At 40.6% G+C, this 20,679-nt stretch overlaps 2 protein-coding genes across 2 annotated transcripts in view; one reads left to right on the top strand and one right to left on the bottom strand.

Annotated features, from left to right (window-relative positions):
• Nucleotides 1–604: 604 nt before the first annotated feature.
• TFAM (transcription factor A, mitochondrial) lies at nt 605–7,378 on the top strand. Its single transcript, XM_063164068.1, has 6 exons — nt 605–887; nt 1,993–2,063; nt 3,016–3,165; nt 4,522–4,617; nt 5,433–5,489; nt 6,449–7,378. Exons 1-6 carry the CDS (start codon nt 605–607, stop codon nt 6,665–6,667), a joined length of 876 nt encoding a protein of 291 aa, XP_063020138.1. The 3' UTR covers nt 6,668–7,378.
• Nucleotides 7,379–12,898: 5,520 nt separating this feature from the next.
• Nucleotides 12,899–20,679, bottom strand: part of REEP3 (receptor accessory protein 3) — a 36,924-nt gene continuing 29,143 nt past the window's right edge. Inside the window, exons 6-8 of the mRNA XM_063164067.1 lie at nt 20,106–20,253; nt 17,554–17,705; nt 12,899–16,842 (exon numbers count right to left, since the gene is read on the bottom strand). Coding sequence (XP_063020137.1) covers nt 16,786–16,842; nt 17,554–17,705; nt 20,106–20,253 — 357 coding nt within the window. The 3' untranslated portion in view covers nt 12,899–16,785. The remainder of the gene's footprint in view (nt 16,843–17,553; nt 17,706–20,105; nt 20,254–20,679) is intronic.

The raw sequence follows: 20,679 nt of genomic DNA, 5'->3' as shown, positions 1-20,679 counted from the left end.
TTGGTTCCCAGTTTGTTTCTGATCTCCATTACCATTCTGCTGTACCTGCTCCTGAGGGCGCCCACAGCGAACCCGCCGCCCGCGGTGCGGAACCTTCGGGGCCGCGGGGTCACCTCGAGTCGATGTCACCTCGCGGCGGCGTCACCTCGTGGAGGGGTGACCTTGTGGCGGTGTCACCTCGCGGCGGTGTCACCTTGTGCCGGTGTCACCTCGTGGAGGGGTGACCTTGTGCCGGCGTCACCTTGTGCGGGTGTCACCTTGTGCCGGTGTCACCTCGTGGAGGGGTGACCTTGTGCGGGTGTCACCTTGCGGCGGTGTCACCTTGTGCGGGTGTCACCTTGTGCGGGTGTCACCTTGCGGCGGTGTCACCTTGTGCGGGTGTCACCTTGTGCCGGTGTCACCTTGTGCTGGTGTCACCTCGCGGCGGTGTCACCTTGTGCCGGTATCACCTTGTGCCGGTGTCACCTCGTGGAGGGGTGACCTTGTGCGGGTGTCACCTTGTGCCGCCGTCACCCCGCGCCGCTGTCACCGTGTGGGGCCGCCCCGCCCCTCACGCCGCCGTCCCAGGGTGCCGCGCGCTGGCGCGCATGCGCGGCGGGCCGGCATGGCGGCGGCGGCGGCCTTGCTGGGCCGGGCCGCGGGCCTGGGCCTGGGCCTGGTCGCGGCCGCGGGCGGGCGGCGGCTCCTCCGCTGCGGGGCGGGGGCGGCGCTGCGAGAGCGGGGCACCGGCGCCCTCCTCGGCGCTGCCGTCCTGTGCCGGCCCGGTGGCGCGGCGGAGCGCTGCCTGTCGCGGGGGACCAGCTCGAATCCGCGCCCGAAGCGGCCGCTCACCGCCTATTTTCGTTTCGTGATGGACAACCGGCCGGCCTTCAAGGAAAAGAACCCAGGTACGAGCTGGAGGGGCGGCGGGCCCGCGCTTGGCGCTGGTGGGAGCCGGGGCTCCGCTGCCGCCGCCCCCGAGCGGGTGAGCCGGAGCAGCCCGAGCAGCTTTAGCTCGTCCCCAAAGTTGTTATTTCTTTGCAAAGCCGAGCTTTTGGAACGAGCTGAAGTGCTGGTCTCAAACACGCCGCCCGTGTGTTTATCCGAGCCACTCCCCGGATCAACCCAGCGCGGTCGTGCTCCTTGCCTGCACGTGCTTCATAAGTCAAAATAATGAACATGAGTATGTAACTTTAAAAATACTCGGTGAAATACCTCGCCTAGGTAATACATGGTAACAATGATTTATGATTCTGAATTATGTTTTGGACTCTATGTATTTGAAGTATATTTTTTGCTGATATTATGAGCTGTGTGTGATTTTATTTTGAGGCTTAGTAATTGAAAAATTGCAGGTACTGGGTTGCATCATTGTATATAGAAGAAGAACTTAAAGTATTTAGAGGAAAATTATTTCCTGTGAATATGTTTGATGTACCATCAAAAACTTCACTTACAGGCAATGCAGTGACTTGCTAGAGAGCTCCAGAATAGAAAGACAAGCTGGTTTTGAAATACTGTTGAAGCTTAAAATGTTTAAGTAAGTCTGTTCATATTGGGCAAATCCTGAGGAAGATTTAAGTAAGGAAAACCATTTGATGCCCTGTTTAGCTCACCAGTTCAAGAGTTCACACTCTCATGTAGAACTGGAAATTTTCCTTTTGGTTTCTTCCCTCCTCTCCCCTCCAAATTCAGATTATCTTGCATTGTACAGAAAAGTACCCAGCTCAAAAGACAAAAAATGTGAAATTGTTGTAGAGTAACAGTTGCTGCCTTGAAATGGTGCTTCAGTTTATTACTTCGTGTTGTGTTCCAGGTGAGCAGTGGCTCTTTCCCATCCCCCAAATATTGCAGTGCCCTTTAACTGCCACAGTGAGTTAGTTTTATGAAAGATAAAAATGCATTTGTACAGGAAGATGATACCTGTGACAGCTCTCCTTGGGAAAAGTTGAAGGAGCTTACTAAAGATACAATGTTGATCTTGATTTCTGGGCTTTCTCTTTTAACCTACAGAGGCCAGCAACACAGAACTGGTTAAAAAATTGGCAAGTGCGTGGAAGGAATTACCAGCATCCCAGAAACAGGTAAGGTTCTATTTCCCTGAGAACTTTGAACTCTATAGGTGGTGGAGTTTTATTTGTTTGGTGTCTTGTGGTTTTTTATTCAGTCTGGTGGGGTTGGTTGGTTGGTTTGTTTTTAAGGAGCTTGAAAAAGCACCTGTGTACAAAGGTCCACTGTCCCTGGTGGCCAATAGCAGGTGCCACTTGGAGCTGGCTGGCCTTGGCTCCATCAGGCTCCTCACAGAGCCATCCCTGTGCCCCTCTGGCCACCAGAATCTGGCCATGCAAACACAGTACTGGAGGATACTTTGCTGCTTGTACATGACCTTGGCTTTAAGAGTTTGAGTCTGTTGCCAGAGAAATGACACAGCTCTCACTCCATGTGGCTGTGGGGCTGCAAACCAATTCTTTCTCCTTTTTGAATGGCAATATTGTATGACATGTACAGTGCAAGTTTTGTAAAGTTGTTCTGATCTCATGTATATGGCAGGTGAAACCTCACTTATTTCTGATGAAAGGACCAAACTTCTTTTGCTTCATGTAAATTTCTTTTACATCAAATTAAGTCAGAAGTAATGAAGTTTTCTCTGAGTGGCAATTTCAAGGGATAACATAAAGCAACTCTAGGACTTGTTGCTGGATTTAAATGCCATTTATAGCAAAGTAATGATTGTTCTTCCTTGACTGCTGTTAGCAATTAGAGGCAGTCAGGAACTAAATTCCATTTCCTAAAGGAGATATTTAGTAGACCTGAGTTGCTCCCATATCCCTTTTGGACTTCTCAGTCTGTGTAGCTTTCCCTTCTCTGAAATGTGGGACAGGGAATCAAACATGAAAATCTGATGTTCTGGTGTAAATTTTTCAGTCTGTAATTTTTCTACTAATAGGTTAGAAGTGTTAGCTTGTCTAATGATCATGTTCTTCTGACTGAAAGCATCTAGCTGAAGTTTAAGGCTGCTGGTGGTTTGTGCTGCAGGTTTATGAGGAAGCAAGGAAGACAGACTGGAAGAGATATGGGGAGCAGCTGGCTGCTTACAAAGCACAGCTGACCCCAGCCCAGGCTGCAGCTCTGAAAGAGGAAAGGAGAAAACAGCTGGCAAGGAGAAGATCAATCAGGGCAAAAAGAGTAAGTATTTTGAAGTTCAGCTCTCTTTTCTTTCAAGGAGTCTGAACCCTGTTTGTCTCATATACAAAGCAGAGTTGAAGCATGTTTTACAAAGACAAAAGCAATTCAGAATAGAAAAAAACACAAAACATACATAAACCCCCCCAAAATGCCATGGACTAAAATAATTCCTGGTGTCAGCAGCTAGTTTAGTGGCTTTGCCATGCTTGAAGAGCACAGAACTAGCAAGGATCTTTGTGCTTAGAGGTAGCTTCTCTATGCTTTTTTTCCTCCCTATTTCCAGAGCTACCAGAGAAAGGATAGGCACTAAAAGACATTTGGACCAGCAGCACTTTCTCCTGGTGGGAAGACATCCAGAAATGGCTTTTCACAAAGACTGTTACCTCATTAGGCCCTACAAGGTAGCAGCTGTTTGAAGTAGCCTTTTTGCCTTGCTTTTTTGGGCTCTGCCACTGTGTAGCTCTGCTGTGACATCTGTTTGTGTCCTTTACTAGCATATTTATAGGCACCACCTTCCCTCTTCCTTTTGGCTGGTTTATGTATAAATCCTTAGAGACAGAACCATCTGCAACAGTACAATATTGTGGTTTGTCTGGAAAGGTCAAAGGGGTTATGTATTGCTTATTTATTTCTGTGAATTAAACTGTGACATTGCCCTAATTGGCAAAAGCACAAGAAGTTTGGTTTAAAAGACCCCTTCTTAAATGGAATTTGTAATCTTCATGATTTTGCTGATGATTTTTAGAGGATGGCACCACAAGGAATTCAGTTGGCATATCTAATACCTAAGCAAATGTTAACTTACAGCACCTAGGCTCCAGTGGGAATGTCAGGACTGGAGAAAACAGAAGTGTAATTGCATCTCTAACTTGCTGTACTTCATTCTCTAGCCATCATCCCTGTAGGCAAAGCATTCTGATCACAGAAACACAGCTCTCTTCCACCTTGTCACCTCCCACAGATCAGTGTGTGCCCTCTTCTCTGCACACAGGCAGCATTTCCCTCCAGAAACTGGAGCCTTACTGAAGAATAATAGAAAATCTGTCATCATGACTTGCTTGCAGAGTTGAATTTAGTAGCACTCTGGTTTCTGGAAGACTTAGCTGAAGTAAGAATCAGTTTTAAACGCTTTTTCAACAACTTGTTGAAAACTCAAGTTGTTAGCTTTTTGTAGTTTAACATTAGTCTTGAAAAGCACTAAGAGCATCTTGACATACAGTTCTGTTTACAGAATAAAACACCAAAGAAAGAATTTGTGTTTGATTTTTGCATAAAATATAAAGATAAATACTGAGTTTAGTTTTGGAACAAATGCATGCTTGGTAGATGGAATAACTTCTCTTGTTGTTTTTAAAGGAATTGAATCAGCTTGGAAAACCTAAAAGAGCTCGTAGCGGCTTTAACATCTTCCTGTCAGAAAATTTTCAAGAAAGTGAGGGAAATTCACCTGTGGTAAGCCAGGAAAGATTCTTTTTCTAAAATATATCCATTGTATTCAGAAAAATCTAGTTTAGATTCCGTCATTTTCAGAGATACTATTCAGTAGTTCACTGTCTGGGTGCTGCATTGCTTAGATTATTTTTTTTTAAGCTGTGGCCATCTGGCTGTAGCTGCATCAAGCATGGCCTGTATAAAAAATGCTGTAAGGGTATACAGACTTAGAACATTTGTGCTGTTTTTTCCACCTCAGTGTTACAGACTTTATCTGTTCCTTTTGTAAGGAGAGAATTATTCTTTCCTTTGTTTTGATGTAGAAATAGAGTTTTTCCAAGAGCTGTGGTGGTGTGCTCCTGTTCTGGCAGTTTGTTGTACCTCCTATAGTTCAGCTGGTGTCATGGAAATGCAAGAGTTCCTCAGCAAACCCACAAGTTCTGCACTGAGCTGTTCTGTGGGGTGGTTTAAGTTACACTGGTGGATTCTAGCAGTGGAGGTGCTGCAGACCCACCCTGTGTGCCTCATGTGCTTCTTACCCCACACATTTAGTCAGTGAGTCAGGATGGTGGATGTGGTTTGTTCCTCAGTTTTATATGTACAAGGAGGTTTCTCCAGTCAGCTGAGGCTGCACTGTAACTGTGGCTCAGATGATGCCCAGAAGCTTGATTTGAACTCTGTAGTTTATTATTTATTTAGATTAAAAGGGTAAATAAGGGGAAGCAAGCTTTTGGGCTTTTTTGCATTGGTTTATGCTTGACTTTCACTCATGCAGTGTTCATCTGGAGCTCTCTGAAGTCAGTCCACTCATGTATTGCATGTTCTGTATCCCCTAGGCAAAGCTGAAGAAACTGTTTGATACGTGGAAAAAAATGTCTGCTGCCCAAAAGCAGGTATGTCAGAGGATTTGGATGAGGCTCTGATCTCATCAAAATTAAAAACTTGAGTCAAAATTTATATATTCATACAAAATCCTGAACTCAGTTGCTCAAATTATACTACTGAGCAAAATACTCCAAGATCTTTATGCATCTTGAAAAAGATTGTCATTACCTCTATTCCAGTAGTGACCATTTAATTCATAGTGTTGTTGAAATGTGAGTCAGTGGGATAGGATGGAAGTTTGGTGTGCCTTAAAGTGGATGTTAAGTAACACCTAGAAAAGAAGGTGGAATAATATGCAACAATTTGATTTTTTTATAATCACCTATAATATCTTTTTATATATATTATATATATATATATATATATATATATATATATATATATATATATATATATATATATATATATATATATATAATATAAACACCAGCATAAGAATTTGCTGCTCATGGAAAGACTTCTTTCAAGGGAAAGTAACAGAAACTCACAAGTGATGTGCACAGGGTAATTTATTAACTTTGGTTGTCTGGGAGATCATGTTCTGCCAGTTTTCTGAGTGTAGTGAACTATGAACCTGTAGATGAGCAGATAAGAAGTGGAGGGGTGCTGTACTGAAATCCAAACTAAACCTTGAAATAACTCCACAGCAGTATCTATTCCTGTGCCTCACTTAGTCTAGCTGTCTCAAACTAGTGCTCAAATAAAAAAGCCTTAACTGTTAGTAGTAGTATTGAATAAAATTTATTCTTTGGGAATGGCCAGCTGCTGACATAACTGCAATTTAGTGCTAAAGCTTTGTATTTTTCTGCAAGTTTGATTTTTTTGTTTATTTTTTTCAACTAGCTGGGGTAGGAAACAAATACCTGGGCTGTTCACTGCACAGGTGTTGTTCTAAGTCACCTTTGTGTGTGGCATTTTTCCAGAAAAAGCCCCTTGTGTAACTTCTTGGTACCTTCTTTTCTTTCAGCCATACTTGCAGCTTGCTCAGGATGATAAGGTTCGGTATGAGAATGAAATGAAATCATGGGAAGCAAAAATGATTGAGCTGGGACGTGAGGACCTGGTGCGTTCCAGAAGGCAAAGGTTGAAAAAGAAACCAGCTGAAACTGCAAAGCAAACTGAAACAGCCAAAGCCAAAGCTTCCTCAAGTGGAAAAAAGGCAAAATTAAAAAAATCTGAAGAATAGAAAATCCCATTTGGTTGTCTTATTTCTGTCCTGCTGTGTTAATGCTGCAGTCAGCATTAGCACTGAATGTGGAAAGCCCATGAAGGGCCTTGGGGAAGGTGATCAGGTAAGAGAGGAGTTACTGTCTCCCAGAACTGACTGAAATAATCACTGCAGGTGTAGCCTGAACTGTAGAATAGCAATTAACTAATCAAGCTGTGAACTCTGATAGCCACTGACAGCAGCAGTGCTCTCCAGTAACGGTTGATAATATCCAGCTTTTATAAGGTATTTTTTAATGAAAAATAAAAAATACTTTTTTGTTTATGAAAGAAAGGATATTCTGCAATGTTACCATCTAAATTCTGTAAATAAGAGCTGCAATCTGAGTTAACACTGCTGTGTTGTATTCCCTCCATGTTACTGCTAGTGAGATGTTCTACATTTCATCAGGCACAAGAAATATAAAATGCTAGCTTTTATTTTATGCATCTGTCTTTTTGTACTTGTTGATCTGTGTATGCCACTTCTGTTGCATTTAAAAACCAGTGAGTTTTGTATGAACATACCTTTATTGATTTTGATTTGTATTTGATTTTCTGGTTTTGTTTGGATACATACACACATTTTTGTCTTGCTGTTGTCACATTTGGGACAACCTAGAAGGAAAAGAAGTATGTGAACTGTTTGGACTTTCAGTTTTGGTGTAATAAATACAGGTATTTTGAAGAAGTGGTTGGTTTCTTTTTTGGGGTTTCTCTATCTTAGTTAAAGTCCCATAGGTATTTTGAGGAATTTATTTTTAGAATGCAGGCCAACTTTTTCAGTGTTGGGTGGAGCTCATCTGTTCTGAGTGACCCACAGAGTAATCATGGAACTCCAGAAAGGGTTGGGTTGGAAGGGACCCTCAGGATCACATGGTTCCCACATCCCTCCCAGAGGAAGTGATGCCACTCACTGAATCAGGTTGCTCAGGGCCCCATGGAGCCTGACCCTGGACACTGTCCCCTAAAAAGGGGCATTTTCCTCAAACCCTTTGTGTTTGATCAGTCTGTCATTGCCCTGGGCTTGACTGCAGAGATAAATTGGAAGCAATTAGAGACAAGCTCTGAGTGCCAGTGCAAACCAGTTGAGATAATCATTCAGTGCTCATAGAATCAGAATAGCCTGAGTTGAAGGACCCAGCAGGATCATGAAGTCTAACTCCTGGCCCTGTAGAGGACACCCCAGGAATCCCCCCTGTGCCTGACTGTTGTCCAAACACTTCTTGAATACCAACAGGCTTGGTACTGTGACCACTGCCCTGGGAGCCTGTTCAGTACCTGAGCAGCCTTTATTTTCTCTGGCACTCTTAACAGAGATATCCATCCTACAACCTAACTTAACTTTCATTACTTTGAAGGATCTCAGTATGTTTAGTATTTGGGGAAGTAATTCTACTTCATCAGAAACAGAACACCATAGAGGAAAATAGATAATGCACAACTTTATGATGCCCTCAGGCTTTGTATTCTGTGACTACAGGAAGAGAGGTGGGTTTTTTAGTGTAGCCTTTAACAGAACTTCTATCAAGAGCAGATCTATCTAAAAAAACTAAATCAGAAGAGCTTTGTTCAATCTGTGCTGTATGCCAGACATTCCTTGTATGCCTGTGCAGGCAACCTACAACACTTAATTCTTTTATTTCTTCTGCAGCTTTAACTACTCATCAGGAACATATGAGGTGTGTAACTTTTTATTTTAAAAGAACATTCTCTAATAAAACACAGGCCAGACAAAGCTAGCACTTAATTCCTTACATGCTGAAGGAGTTTATAATCATTATTATGATAGTGCCAGTGTAGGAATTCAAAACAGGAGCACCCAGCACTAGGAACAGGCACAAGGTAATATGCTAAAAAGGTAATTCCAAGTGCTCGCATTTATTTCCCTTCACATGCATCTCATGGAAAGAAACTCTAAAATCCCCCTAGGATAACTTCCAGAAGTTCTGGAGTGCTGATGCCCTGTCTTGGCAAGAGGCAGTGCTACTGGCAGATGCTCCAGCTCACAGCCTCTGGGAGGCTTTCCTTCCCTTCCCCAAGCAGATTTGTAATCAAATTTGCTTGGGCAGCTGGCACACAGCTGGTCACCCCAGCTGTAACAGCACTTAGAAACACAAACTTGTCTTTTGGGTAACCCTGACTTTCTGCTTCATTTAGCATTCCTTTAACACTCATGCACAATATCATTTTAATCTTGTTTGGTCCACAAACCCATAAAGAAAAATGTCATCCTCATTTTTGCCACTCACTCAAACTACGACAAGAAAAAGTAACTTAATTACTGCGTAGTTTTTCTTATCATTAGAATGGATGTGAACCACTTACAAAGGAGGAGGAAGAAGAGGACTCCTGGCATTTCCTTGAGACAGTGTTCTCATTTAACAAGACCCTTTGTTTGCAAATGCAGCTGGAAAACAAAACACCAGGACAGGAGTAACCCACTCCTGAAGATGCTTAGGTAAAGTGGCCTCCCCTACCCCCTGAACAAAAAGGAAAATATTTTTTATTTGGACTACATAGTTAGGTAATGTGTGCAATATTGTGCTCCAGTAGAGACAGCCATAGCAAAACCAGTTTTTTTCACCTCCCACTAATACTCCCTGGCCTCTGTGCTGCTCAGCACACTGACACCAACCAGTTTCACTGCTGCTCCACTCCCAGAGAAATGCTCATACAGGTCACTGACAGAGCAGTGTTTGAGTAGGGTGGCCCAGGGGCAGGCAGGAAAGAGATGTTTTCCATGTAGAATACTTAAGAAAAACCTTTTAACAATCTTACCTGAGATATACACTGGTTTCCTGCCCAGTTTATCTGACAAAGGGCCAAATGTGATATTTCCAATGAGCATTCCAGCAAAAACCAAGGGATGATGCAAGGCTTAATCTCTAGGCTTCTTGTTCAATTAGGTACCATTATTAAAAAAAGAAAACAATCCTTATAAAAAGCATGCCCTTCCCCCAGTAATAAAAACTATCAAAATTATTCTCTTATCATTTCCCACTTCTTGTTTTATGTCCTATTAAAGTTTTATTCAAAGTTTGATAGGTAAGCCAACAGTAGTGATATTCTTTCCTCCATAAGAGATTCTAACATGTTTCAGCCAGGAAATTTGATTGTAATTAATTAAAATTGTTCCATGTGGTAAGCAACATTAGCTGCCCCCAAATCCCAAGCTTTGGCAAGGCAGCTTATCTTGGGCTGTTAAAACAAGGACCTGTGAAAAGCAGAGCTATTTCACCACTAAACCAGCACACTTATTTCAATGAGTAGGTACTGAGATTTCTTCACTAAGAAGTTCAATGCATAATCACTACTGCAGTACTTTGAGAGTTAACACTGTGCTTTCTGAACAATAAGTGATCCCTGGTGCCTTCCCTCACCACACACATGTTGAACTCTTGAAGAGAACCAGAAAGGGATTACAGCAAAATGTCTTGGTGCATAAAAATGCTCAGAACTAGTTATGGGCTACCCACTGGTATTTCGGTATCTTATCATGCACATGCATTTATAATAAAAGTTACAAATAAATTATAAGTTTTTTTATAAAATATATTTTCTACCTCATCCAAAATCTAAACAGAGGCAGGACAACTACAAGTCAAAGAGAAGAAAATTAACTGAGAGTGGATTAAAAATACTATTTCCCAACAGGGCAAGGCACACAGACAGCTTGTACAGTGATTAGTTCCTGAAGCAGAACATAAGAACCACTGGGGAGTTTTTTTAAGAACACTCCCTGCAAAACCAGAACAGAACTGAGTAAAGTTCCATTAAGTTTAATCTCCATCAACAAAATAAAGGAAATAAACTCTACAGAAGCAGCCCTTGCAGGGCAGAACAAGAGAAAAGATTGCTTCCACAAACTGGTACTTTTGCTGCTCAGTGGCTGCATGTCTGTGCTTTAGCAAGTCTGATACAGTGATCTGTGAAGAACATAACTTGTAAAAGAATGCAGCTATCTACTTTATTTGCACAAAGGGAGCTTGTTAAAAATTCTTCAAAATTAACTGTAACTTGCCAACAAAGATGTTGCCAAGGAGAGAGGGGGCTGCCAAGAGAGGAGGTTGGTCCAGGCAGGACTTTGGGGGATGCAGCCACATCTCTGCAGCAAACTGGCACTCCAAGGGGAGCTGCAAGAGACAGCCCAGAGAAAAGCAGAACAGCTTGGCAGTTGTTCCACCATGGTTTGAACAAGGGAGCAGCTTTCCTTCTTCCATGGCCTCTATGTTAAGAGAACCATTGTTTTACATCAAGATTTAATCTAGACTGGATAATTTCAGGCCTCTACCAAAGGTTTATTTTGCTCAGTAGCCTTCCCCAAAGGCCAGGAGATTGTCCTGTCAATTCAAAGATCAAGCTGAACTACTATAAATGCTCTCCTGACCCAGGGGCTTGCAGAGTAACACCTAAAAGCTCCACATCCTGTGAACAGCACAAGAAAGTCCCTTCAAGTTAGCAAGAATAGAGACATAAACCATCATTAATTAAACCTGGCAAAAATGGGTTTGACCAAAGCACAGTGAGTGGCTGCTGGTACAGCTCCCTCAACACTAACACACATGGTTATGGCTGCATTTTGCCTAGCGTTACATTTGTTTACAATCACACTAACTTTATACAGGGTTTTAGATTTGCTTTGGGGCTTTTTAAAAAAGTCTTCCTCCTCAGCCATACAAAGAAATTCTGTTGTTTAAGGCAGTAAGGTAGGATGACTTTCCCTCAGTTTTCTTAGTTCATTTTCACTAAAATGAGTAGAAAGATTGACTGGGGTGGTGCAGCTCCCTGAGGAAGCAGTGAGTGCCACACAACATAGTGAGTGTTGTACACAGGGAAAGATGTGAGGGTCAAAGGGCTGCTTACCTTGGAACTGCTGCAGCCTGAAAAAAATGAACTTTCTAAATAGTTTCTTAGCTTCCCCATCCATGTAGCCACTGTACATTAGCAGACAGCAGTGAAAGCCTACATTTTGAATTCCTTGTAGTCCCTGCTCCAGCTGCTTTCATAATTCCTATCCTAATGCAAACAGAGCAATCTGCTGCTGAAGTTTGGCAAAGGCAGGCAGACACAAGACAGGCTCCCATTCTGTTCCTGAATACATCTACAGAAAGGAGGAAAATAATTTTGGAAGTCTATTGATTTCACAATATGCATTAGATTTCCCATCATATTCCACCATTTGTTTTCCCATACTAGTGGGGAAAATACACAACGTCTCAGAACTTAAAAAACCCCCAAAACCAAAAAACCAAACAACAAAACTCCCCAAAAGACCTGTCACCATTGCTGCTGCTGAATATTTAACATTTTAACCCAAGATACACATACCAGCACTAGTTTTGAATACTCAGATTATTCCCTGAGAGGGTCTTACCAGCGTCATATTAAAAAGCAGGAAGGCAGCTTTTAGCCCACATTCAGGAGTGCTCTCACTACCTGCTAAATGTCAGCTGAAGAAATAAAGGAAAAGAAGTCAGCATTGCTTTCTGACATCCACAATTTCTTGGCAGGGTGCTTGTACTGCATGAACTTTTCTGACATCAGAAACTGAATCACTGCAAGTTCCCCTAAGAGTCAGTCTGTGTTTCTGGGATGGATTTTCACAATGCTTAAAAATTATTTCTTGCTATTGTCTTTTAAATCTTTCTCCTCAATATCAAGAAATTCTTTTATTTGAGGAAGTAAGCCAGGAAACTTGCAAACAAGGCCCAGAAAATGTGGTTACTGAGGATTTTGCTTGGGTTTTGGTAGGGGTGTTAACAGATGACTCAAAAGGAGGTTTGAAAAAGCAAAGGGCCAAATTCATCTATGCATCTCCTCCCCTGGATTACCAGAAGAACTCTGACTAGGGAATGCAAAACAAAATCAGTTTGATGTCCAGCAGTTCCCCAGGAAGTTACACTCTTTTGGGACACTGAGCATCTCAATTTTGATTTACTCTGAACCATACATCTAATCAAACCAGGTGACACCACAGCATGTTCAAGTTGCCTTTAGCAGGGTACATCTCATTTCAGCCTAAATTAGCTTCAGACTTCATGGCAGAACCTCAAGGGCAGTTTAGTCATACTTTGAAGAGTTTTTCAAGTTTCTCCAAAGTTCAGCTAGGTTGTTTTTGGTGCTTGAACCATTACAATAAGTAACAGAACACAGATTACACAGTGACTAGTTTGTTAATAGTAATTCCGGTAATAAAATATCCACTGCATCTTGCTCAAAGCAGCATTTATTAAAGTCAGCATCAAGATAAGTCAATGCATAATGAAGTTTCCATCCTATGTAAACAAGTTGACAGCAAGTTATTATTACAATATAAAAATTAAAGCTTACATTGCATTTTTTTAAAGCTACTATCTTCAGTCCAAATGTATATTCTCTGGTTTGTAGCATTTAAAAATACAAGTTCTTGAAAAATGTTGAAGTATTGCCTTTGCACATACATTTTTGTAGAAAAAGTACTTAAAAATACCAACTTCCCATTAATAAAAGCAACACCAAAAATAAAACACATTTTTGTCATGAACAGCACATTGAATGTGTCCAGCATTTTCTTCACCATTCTCTTTTACCAAGTTACCTTCTATTTTAAAATTCATTATACTTTGCAAAATGTCTGTTGGATGTTATTCACTTACTTTCACACACCAAAGGAATTAGCAATATTGGCAATTACATTGCAATCCAAGTCCAGCCTAAGCTCACTTGCAGCTGAGGCCACCAATGTAATCCTCATCTCAGACTGGCTATTTTAACAAGCACAGCAGGCTCTTGCTAAGAAAGCTGAGTCAGTTCAGACATATTTTGGAAAGGCTTGAAACCTTGATATGATTTAAACAGAAAAACATATTCTCTTTTAAAGCACTTTTAAACCCCAAGTCTTTGTTTGACTACAGTCAAATTAGCAGTCCTGATGGTGGCAGTCAGTCAGTTCTCAGGAAACACTTTGTTCAGAAGATTAGATAATTTGACATCAACTACATTTTACATTCCAAATCCAAAAAGAATGTTAAACATCGATTTTTAACATTTTTTTCAAGAATTTTCCTGGCAAGAGCTAGACAGATGACTTGTGCAGTTGCTAAGGCAAAAAATGTTTGAAAATTCCCTGTAACCAAAGTTAAAAGACTTTTAGTATTTTAGAAAGTTAAAACCAAAGTTAAAAGACTTTTAGTAGTGTTTCAAAACCTAAGTAAACTAAACTCAACAAGGAGAGAGAACTATGTATCACTGGGATAAAAGCTGATCATGCCACTGTGCCCTGACAAGCACCACCTAACAATGAACAGTAAGAAGAAAAAATGAAGATAATCCAGTGAACCAGTCTGAGGATGAATTCAAAGATCAAAATCACGCTGGCAAGAAAATATTTGTATAGTTGGCTATTAGACTGAAGAAAACAGCTAGGAAAATATTGAAGGTTTGATCATGTAAGACAGTTACCTGAAAGAAAAGAAGCACATTTATATGCAAACAGTAATGAATATGAATAATACTGCCAGCTTTCCTAATTCCATGCAAGTCCCAGGAAAAGGAGGATTTATTTAGCCTTTATCACTACTGAGTTAGTAAGTTAAGTCTGCCAGAAGTTGCAGCCTCAGGTACATAGAGACACATAGAGCAACTTCCTGACAGGAGTGTGGTAGAGCCTGAAACACTTCAATGATCTCTAGCCCTAGAAATGTGTTAAAAACATAAAACAACCCCCAAAACAGGATCTACATGAACCTGTACAGGAATTGTAATTCTGATAAAAATGGCTTACTCTACTCCTTCATGCAGGATTATGATTTGTACAAAGATGATAATTTTTTTGCCATGCTTGCTGGTTAAACAAGCATGATTAGTTACAGCAAAATGTGTCAGCAAGTTTTCAACTCTACAGTAAGAGTTAGAGATTCCATCCCAGGCCCAGGTCAGTCTACTATTCAGAGAGGGGTGAGATGCAAATACAAGAGCTTAGTGTTCCTTAGTGTCTTACACACAGACAAAGCTCAGGGAAACAGAGGAGAAGCACAAACATTCCTGGGGCAGAAGTCCCACACTCCAGGGGAGGTTGCTTTTGTGATCACTCCTTGCCCGCAGCTCCTTAGAAAAGCTGGATAACAAGGTACAGGTTTGGTTAGGGGATGGGATTTTAACACTGTACTCATCTGGGAGAGAGCAGCCTTCCTGTCTTCTTGTTCCTGTGTTTCTGAGTGAAGTTTTACAGGTTTTAGTTTTTAATCACACGTGGCCTGCTGGGACTTCTCCCTAAAGCACTGAGGTTCCTCAGAGATGCTGAAGTGCTGTTGTACTTGAGCACAGCTTTGCACAGGGCTTGCAGACACTTCCCACAGCCAGGGAGGAACAACACCAACACAGACCAGCTGCATTTGTACCCACAGAACTCAAGCCCTGGCTGAAGCACACAGAAAACTACTCTGAATGCTGCAGACCAGCAGTGAATTGCTATGGCTGTAACAGAAGAAGAACTGCCCAAGCCTCAGGAATATATTTAAAATCTCTGCTGGAGACTTGCAGATGACTGTCAATACCTGGGGAAAGGCCTAAGGATTGAAGTCAGAGATCCCAGGATAAGAGGAATCCATGCCATTTCCTCTTTGAGGGAAGTAACAAGGTCTGTCCCAAAGATACATAATAAAATACTATCTGCAAAAAGTGGTGGCTTCTCCCTGAATCCACAGTAGAAATATAGTCACACAGCAAACTAAAGTCAGCCTAATTCTCAGAACTGCAGAAAATAGTACCAAAGGTGACCTAAAAAAAGTAATTTTGACAAGTCACTGCATATTGAAAGATATTTCAAAATTAATCTCTGTGAAGATATGCCATGGGATTCTAGGTTATAAAATGACTGACTAAATCAACTAGACTTTTAGAAGAAAAGCTATTTATATGCAAATATTTTAGTAATAACTTCAGCAATAAAAGAAAGTACTACACAGGCCATTTTAGAATCCACATATGGTATGAAATATACACTCCTACATGTTCTGAAGTACATTATATATATAAATATATTTGTTCTTAAAGCAATGTAGAGCAAAACTAAACCAGGGCCTGACTAAGCTCATACATACCTTGATGGCAGCACGACTTTAACACACAGCTCATGGGCTGATCAGATCCCTGAGGCAGATCACTGGAATTGCTACAAGTTCTACTTACCACAATTTTAACCAAAAACTGATTTAAATCATGTTACATCTCTTTAGATGGAGGAAGACAGACACAAACAAAACAACCCCACAAACAAAAAAAACCCCAAACCCCCCCAAAAAAACCACACACAGAGACAAAACCCACACAGCCCTATTATACATAGAAAGGCACCTGATAATATTGTTAGTAGCAAATATCTACAGCATCCTAAGTGTACTTAAGGAATCAAGATAAATTTTAAAAAGATCATAAAATACAAGAAATGCTGGCATTCAAAATGTAACTCTAACCTATCTAGCAAGTCACTAAAATGACATGTGCAGTTGTAAATCATTAAGAGTGTGCAAAACTACAGAGTTTTGCATAAAGTGCTATATGTACCCCCAGTTTGCTAAGCTTGGCAATATGATGCAAGATGATGATGTTAAGGATGTATCCAACCTACCTCACCTTTCCTTTTTCTTTCCCACCATCATCCACTGTCCTTTCAACTGTACATTTAAAAATTACACAAAGGCCTTTTCAGGAATTGTAGTTCAGAAAAATATTTCAAGTATATCTATCTTTCAATGTAAACTTGGGGACAGTATGGTTCAATTCTCACAAGCTCTAGATACTTAAACCTTCTGCTAATTTAACTGGAGTTGCAATTATTTCTATCTGTCTAATAGCTCTGGAAAAGAGTATTTCCCATTCCTCATTTAACTCCTATTTAAGGAGTGCTGAAATTCATGCTGTAGCTTGTCCAGACTTAAATCTAAACAATTCTAGAAAAACAGAGTAATACTTGATCTGATCACTTGGGTTCACAAAAATAAGTCCTACCATATCTGTTCATCCAGACTCATTTTAGGAATTGTACACAGATCTTTAACACTTGAATTCAAGTTACTATAGTACAGCAGTTTCTCTGGCAGGCATTGTGCAGTACACTTAAAAGTATACAGCAGGTCTCTTCTTTACTCTGTATTTCAGTGATCCATATCGTATCTGGGGGGAAAAATAAAATTATAACAAAGAGTTGAGTCACACCAAGCAGAACTATGATTCAACTGCCCACTAATTTTATTTTACAAATGTCTTTCAGTGTGCTTTGGACACCCCAGTTTCACTAAGAGAATCTGCCTATGACTAAATAACAAAGTTTCAACAGAATTGGGCAAGAAGAATAAGTATCATCTGTTTTCCTGGAATGACCCAAAAGCTTCTATGAGATTTCACAGAGCATGCACATATAAAGTGCATTGAATGCAAACTAGGATCTTTTCTTTGTACATCATAGAGAGTCAGGCCATGTGTCTACGGGAACTAAAAAATTCTGAATATTCTTTATTAAACAGGAGGTGTTTAAGTGTGCACAACATGGAAATTATAATATTGCTATCCATAACCCTTCCAAGGTGAGCAGCTCCTGAAACTGGCCTCAGTGGTGTCAGAATTAGCATTGCAAACACAGAGTCTGTTTCATCTCCTCTCCCCTGCTCCTTGCTTAGTTCATTTCATTCATGGATTTCCCCTAAACACTCCAAACTACAAAAGCTCCAAGCCTAGATATTGTTATCACATACTTCCTTCCCCATTTAGCATTCCAGAACCAGTTATTGCTGACAACTTCTCCAGGATTAAAAATCAATGTCTGCACTATGAAAAATGCCAATATAGGCTGAAGAAACAAACTCCATTAACCAGGATTATACTTGCCTCTTTACGGCCTTTAATCGTTTTCACCGATTTCATACTCTGAGTTCTTCGAAGGCCTCTCTGAGCACACATTTCATCCTCTGAATGTGTCCCTTCCATCTCTTCATCTGTTTTATCATCTCCAGGATTTTTTTCCAGTGGAGTTTTATAACCTTTAAAAAAAATAATTAATTAAAAGTAGCTGTAACTTTTTGATTTCTAAGAGAGCCGTGATTTTCATCTTTACCACACATGATTTATCCTTTTAAATGATTTGCTCATTTCAAAACAGAAACATCAACTCTGCCACAAGTTTGGTGCTTCTAATCCTGCCACGTGGTTCCACAGGTGTGAAATGCAGTGATTCTTCATTAGTCAAAACTGGAACCACAAGTCTGCTGACATCTTCTGCTTTACACCAAACTGCAAAAGCCTTAGTGGTCATCTTAACAAGTACTCAAGATTTTTGGATATAATCCCCATGAGAGGGAGGTTACACTTACATAAACCTTTAAAGGTCCCTTTAACACAAACCATTCCATGACTTTCATTCATAGGATCCCTCTTCATACTCTCATCCTCCTGCATTTCTAACACCAAAGCTCCTTTCAGATCAGTAACACACCCAAGTACTGTTAAGGGCTGTTAACATCCTGCAAAACCAGGACCAAGATTATTACCTGAGACTCTCACTAGAGGGCACAAACTGCTTAAAAACTCACCCTGAAAAGCTCCTTGGGGTCCAACAGCCCCGAATCCCCATCACAGACCTATCACAAAGCTCCCAAATCCACTCTGGTTCCTTCTTCTGCAAAACTCTCTTTTTATCCCAGAATCTACAGGCTGTAACACTCAGGAACACCTTTTGGACTCCAAACCAAACTGTATTACTGACCTATGTACATTTCATCTTAAGCCAATGTTTTATTTAGGCTTAGCCAATTTTTTTCCTCAGTGTTTTTTCCCTAGAACTTAGAATCACTTCATCTATTCCACAGCTACTTGAGGCAGACATTCTGCTGTTCTCTTCTGCCATTTCAGAGGTAACACATCTCTGCTTCCAGTGTAGTTTCAATTCATCCTTTTCAACACAAAAGATTTCAATCACATCTGTTTCTGTGTTTCAGGCTAGCAGTGTTTGCAGTGACACCAATACTTCTTATCTCTGTTTGTAACATGTGATGCATCAGCATCCCATCAGAGCATTCCCTTTTTCACTGCCAGCTCAGCACCACCCTATGATCCATGTCCTGCAATTTGCAGAGAACTCCCAGCTCAGACCACAAAAAATAAGATTTTGCTAAGCACAGCAGAATATTGCTACACAGTGTTCCTAAATCTATGTGCACTTTTGATCTTTTTTAAGTTCATAATGCTGCAGAAAATTCAAAGTAAACATGAGAGTTGTATGTTAGATATCAGACCAGGAGCAGAAACAATTAATTAAATTCAACTAGCTGTAAGAAAGCTTTTTGACATTTAAGATGAATCTTAGAGTCAGTGATTATTTATATAGTATAAATTGAAGCATTAAAAAAAAATTTAGAGCATTTTCAAGCTATTTCAGCTAGGTGGGTAATGCTGTGTGAGTGAGGAACAGACCCTGCACAACAGCTGCAGTGACACCATCTCTAGTGCAGCTCTTCATGAATTCCTGGCTTTCTCTGCAGCCAGCAGCTCCAGTTCACACTGCCCTGCACAGGATACCTTCAGGAAACAATGTGCAATTCAGCTTAGCTCCCTTCAGCTGGCCATCTATTCCTTACAAACTTCATGGGCTACCACATATCCATGGAATCCCTTGGACCCCACAAACACTACTCCTCCCCAAAACAGAGGGATAAGAAGGAAGGACAGGCTTAGGTGAAAAGAAATAGCCCAGATCTACTTCTTTTGTGTGAAATATCAGCTCCTTGACATCATAGCCTTGCCATTTAAAAAGGTGTAGTTAGCAGGCTTCCAGCAAAACCTTCCTTCAAACATGGCAAGCTCAAGAGCAAAGTGATGATGACAATAACAGTTCATGTAATATAATAATGAAACAATAGTATCTCTGAACAAAACCATATATTGGTGACCACACATCATCTTTCATCAGTCCATTATGAAAACCTGATGCCTTTATTATTCTTATCACCATAAGCAATTTTACATTTTGATCTATTACTACAAGCCTGGTGAATTAATTTCTATTAATTTTCTCTTCTATTTACTCAGCTTCCATATGTTTTCACGTTTAACTTCTTGTACATTTGTCACAGAAACTCCACTTAATCACATAAGGTTTGACTTCCAATTAGGTTTTACTTTGGTAATAAATTCTTGTTGCCAATTGGCAAGGACAGGAACAATTAATACAGTATGATTACACTGAGAGTGGCTGTGAGAAGAAAGTAATTCAGGAAGGATTTCTTAACTGTCATAATTTACTTTGCTCGAGTGTACTCTGTTTAAGTGTATTGGAATTCTTTGAGGCCTTTTCCATTTAGAAATTGGGTGAATGTGTTTCTGCTATTCCCCTTTTGCTTTGGGAGAATTGTTCTTTTAGGTAGGGAAGAAAAAAAGATACATACCTGAAGATTCACTTGTAGAGGCTCTGGTTTTCTTCTTAGCTTCTGGCAATGTCTGATAAGCTCTCTGTCCAACAGGCTCATCTCCTTGTATAGTAGTCAAATCATGCATACTGAAACTTCTCAGTTTCTCAGTTATTGCACCTTGGCTCTGAAATACAACAACAATATCTTTGGAATCCAGGCAGAGGTTTAACTTTGCTGCTCAGCTTGGGTTAAGATGTATAAGCCCATGCTTCCTTGCTGCACAACAAAACCCATTGAACAGACACACACAGTTGCTTTACACTTTTAAAAGTATTGCTTTTACCCACATTGCTCCCAGATGACAAAGTTACACAAGCTGGCAGCTTAATTACAAATGCTGCATTTCAACCCTTTCATCTGAGCAAATAAAGGCTGAGGGTAAGTGTTTAAAAGAAACACACATCAGAAATGTTCACTTCAAACACGGCAGTTCAAGGTAGCATGACAGTAACACTTGCACTTTAAAGAGTATGGTTGAAGATAGTTTTCTGCCATTATATATTCCACAAATTTGAATAAGGTTAAGGAGAAAAGTGTTAAAAATACACTC

The sequence above is a fragment of the Melospiza melodia genome, chromosome 9, assembly GCF_035770615.1.
Source record: "Melospiza melodia melodia isolate bMelMel2 chromosome 9, bMelMel2.pri, whole genome shotgun sequence".
Lineage (NCBI taxonomy): Eukaryota > Metazoa > Chordata > Aves > Passeriformes > Passerellidae > Melospiza > Melospiza melodia.
Note: the sequence above shows the minus strand (reverse complement) of the source record. Positions and strands in the feature narration are given on the sequence as shown.

What these genes read in the sequence shown, in the direction of transcription:
- TFAM (XM_063164068.1), top strand. Translation starts at nt 605, where the DNA reads ATGGCGGCGGCGGCGGCCTTGCTGGGCCGGGCCGCGGGCCTGGGCCTG. An exon ending in GTGAGGGAAATTCACCTGTG is followed by an intron (nt 4,618 to 5,432) that starts GTAAGCCAGGAA and finishes TGTATCCCCTAG; the next exon opens with GCAAAGCTGAAGAAACTGTT. An exon ending in TGTCTGCTGCCCAAAAGCAG is followed by an intron (nt 5,490 to 6,448) that starts GTATGTCAGAGG and finishes CTTTTCTTTCAG; the next exon opens with CCATACTTGCAGCTTGCTCA.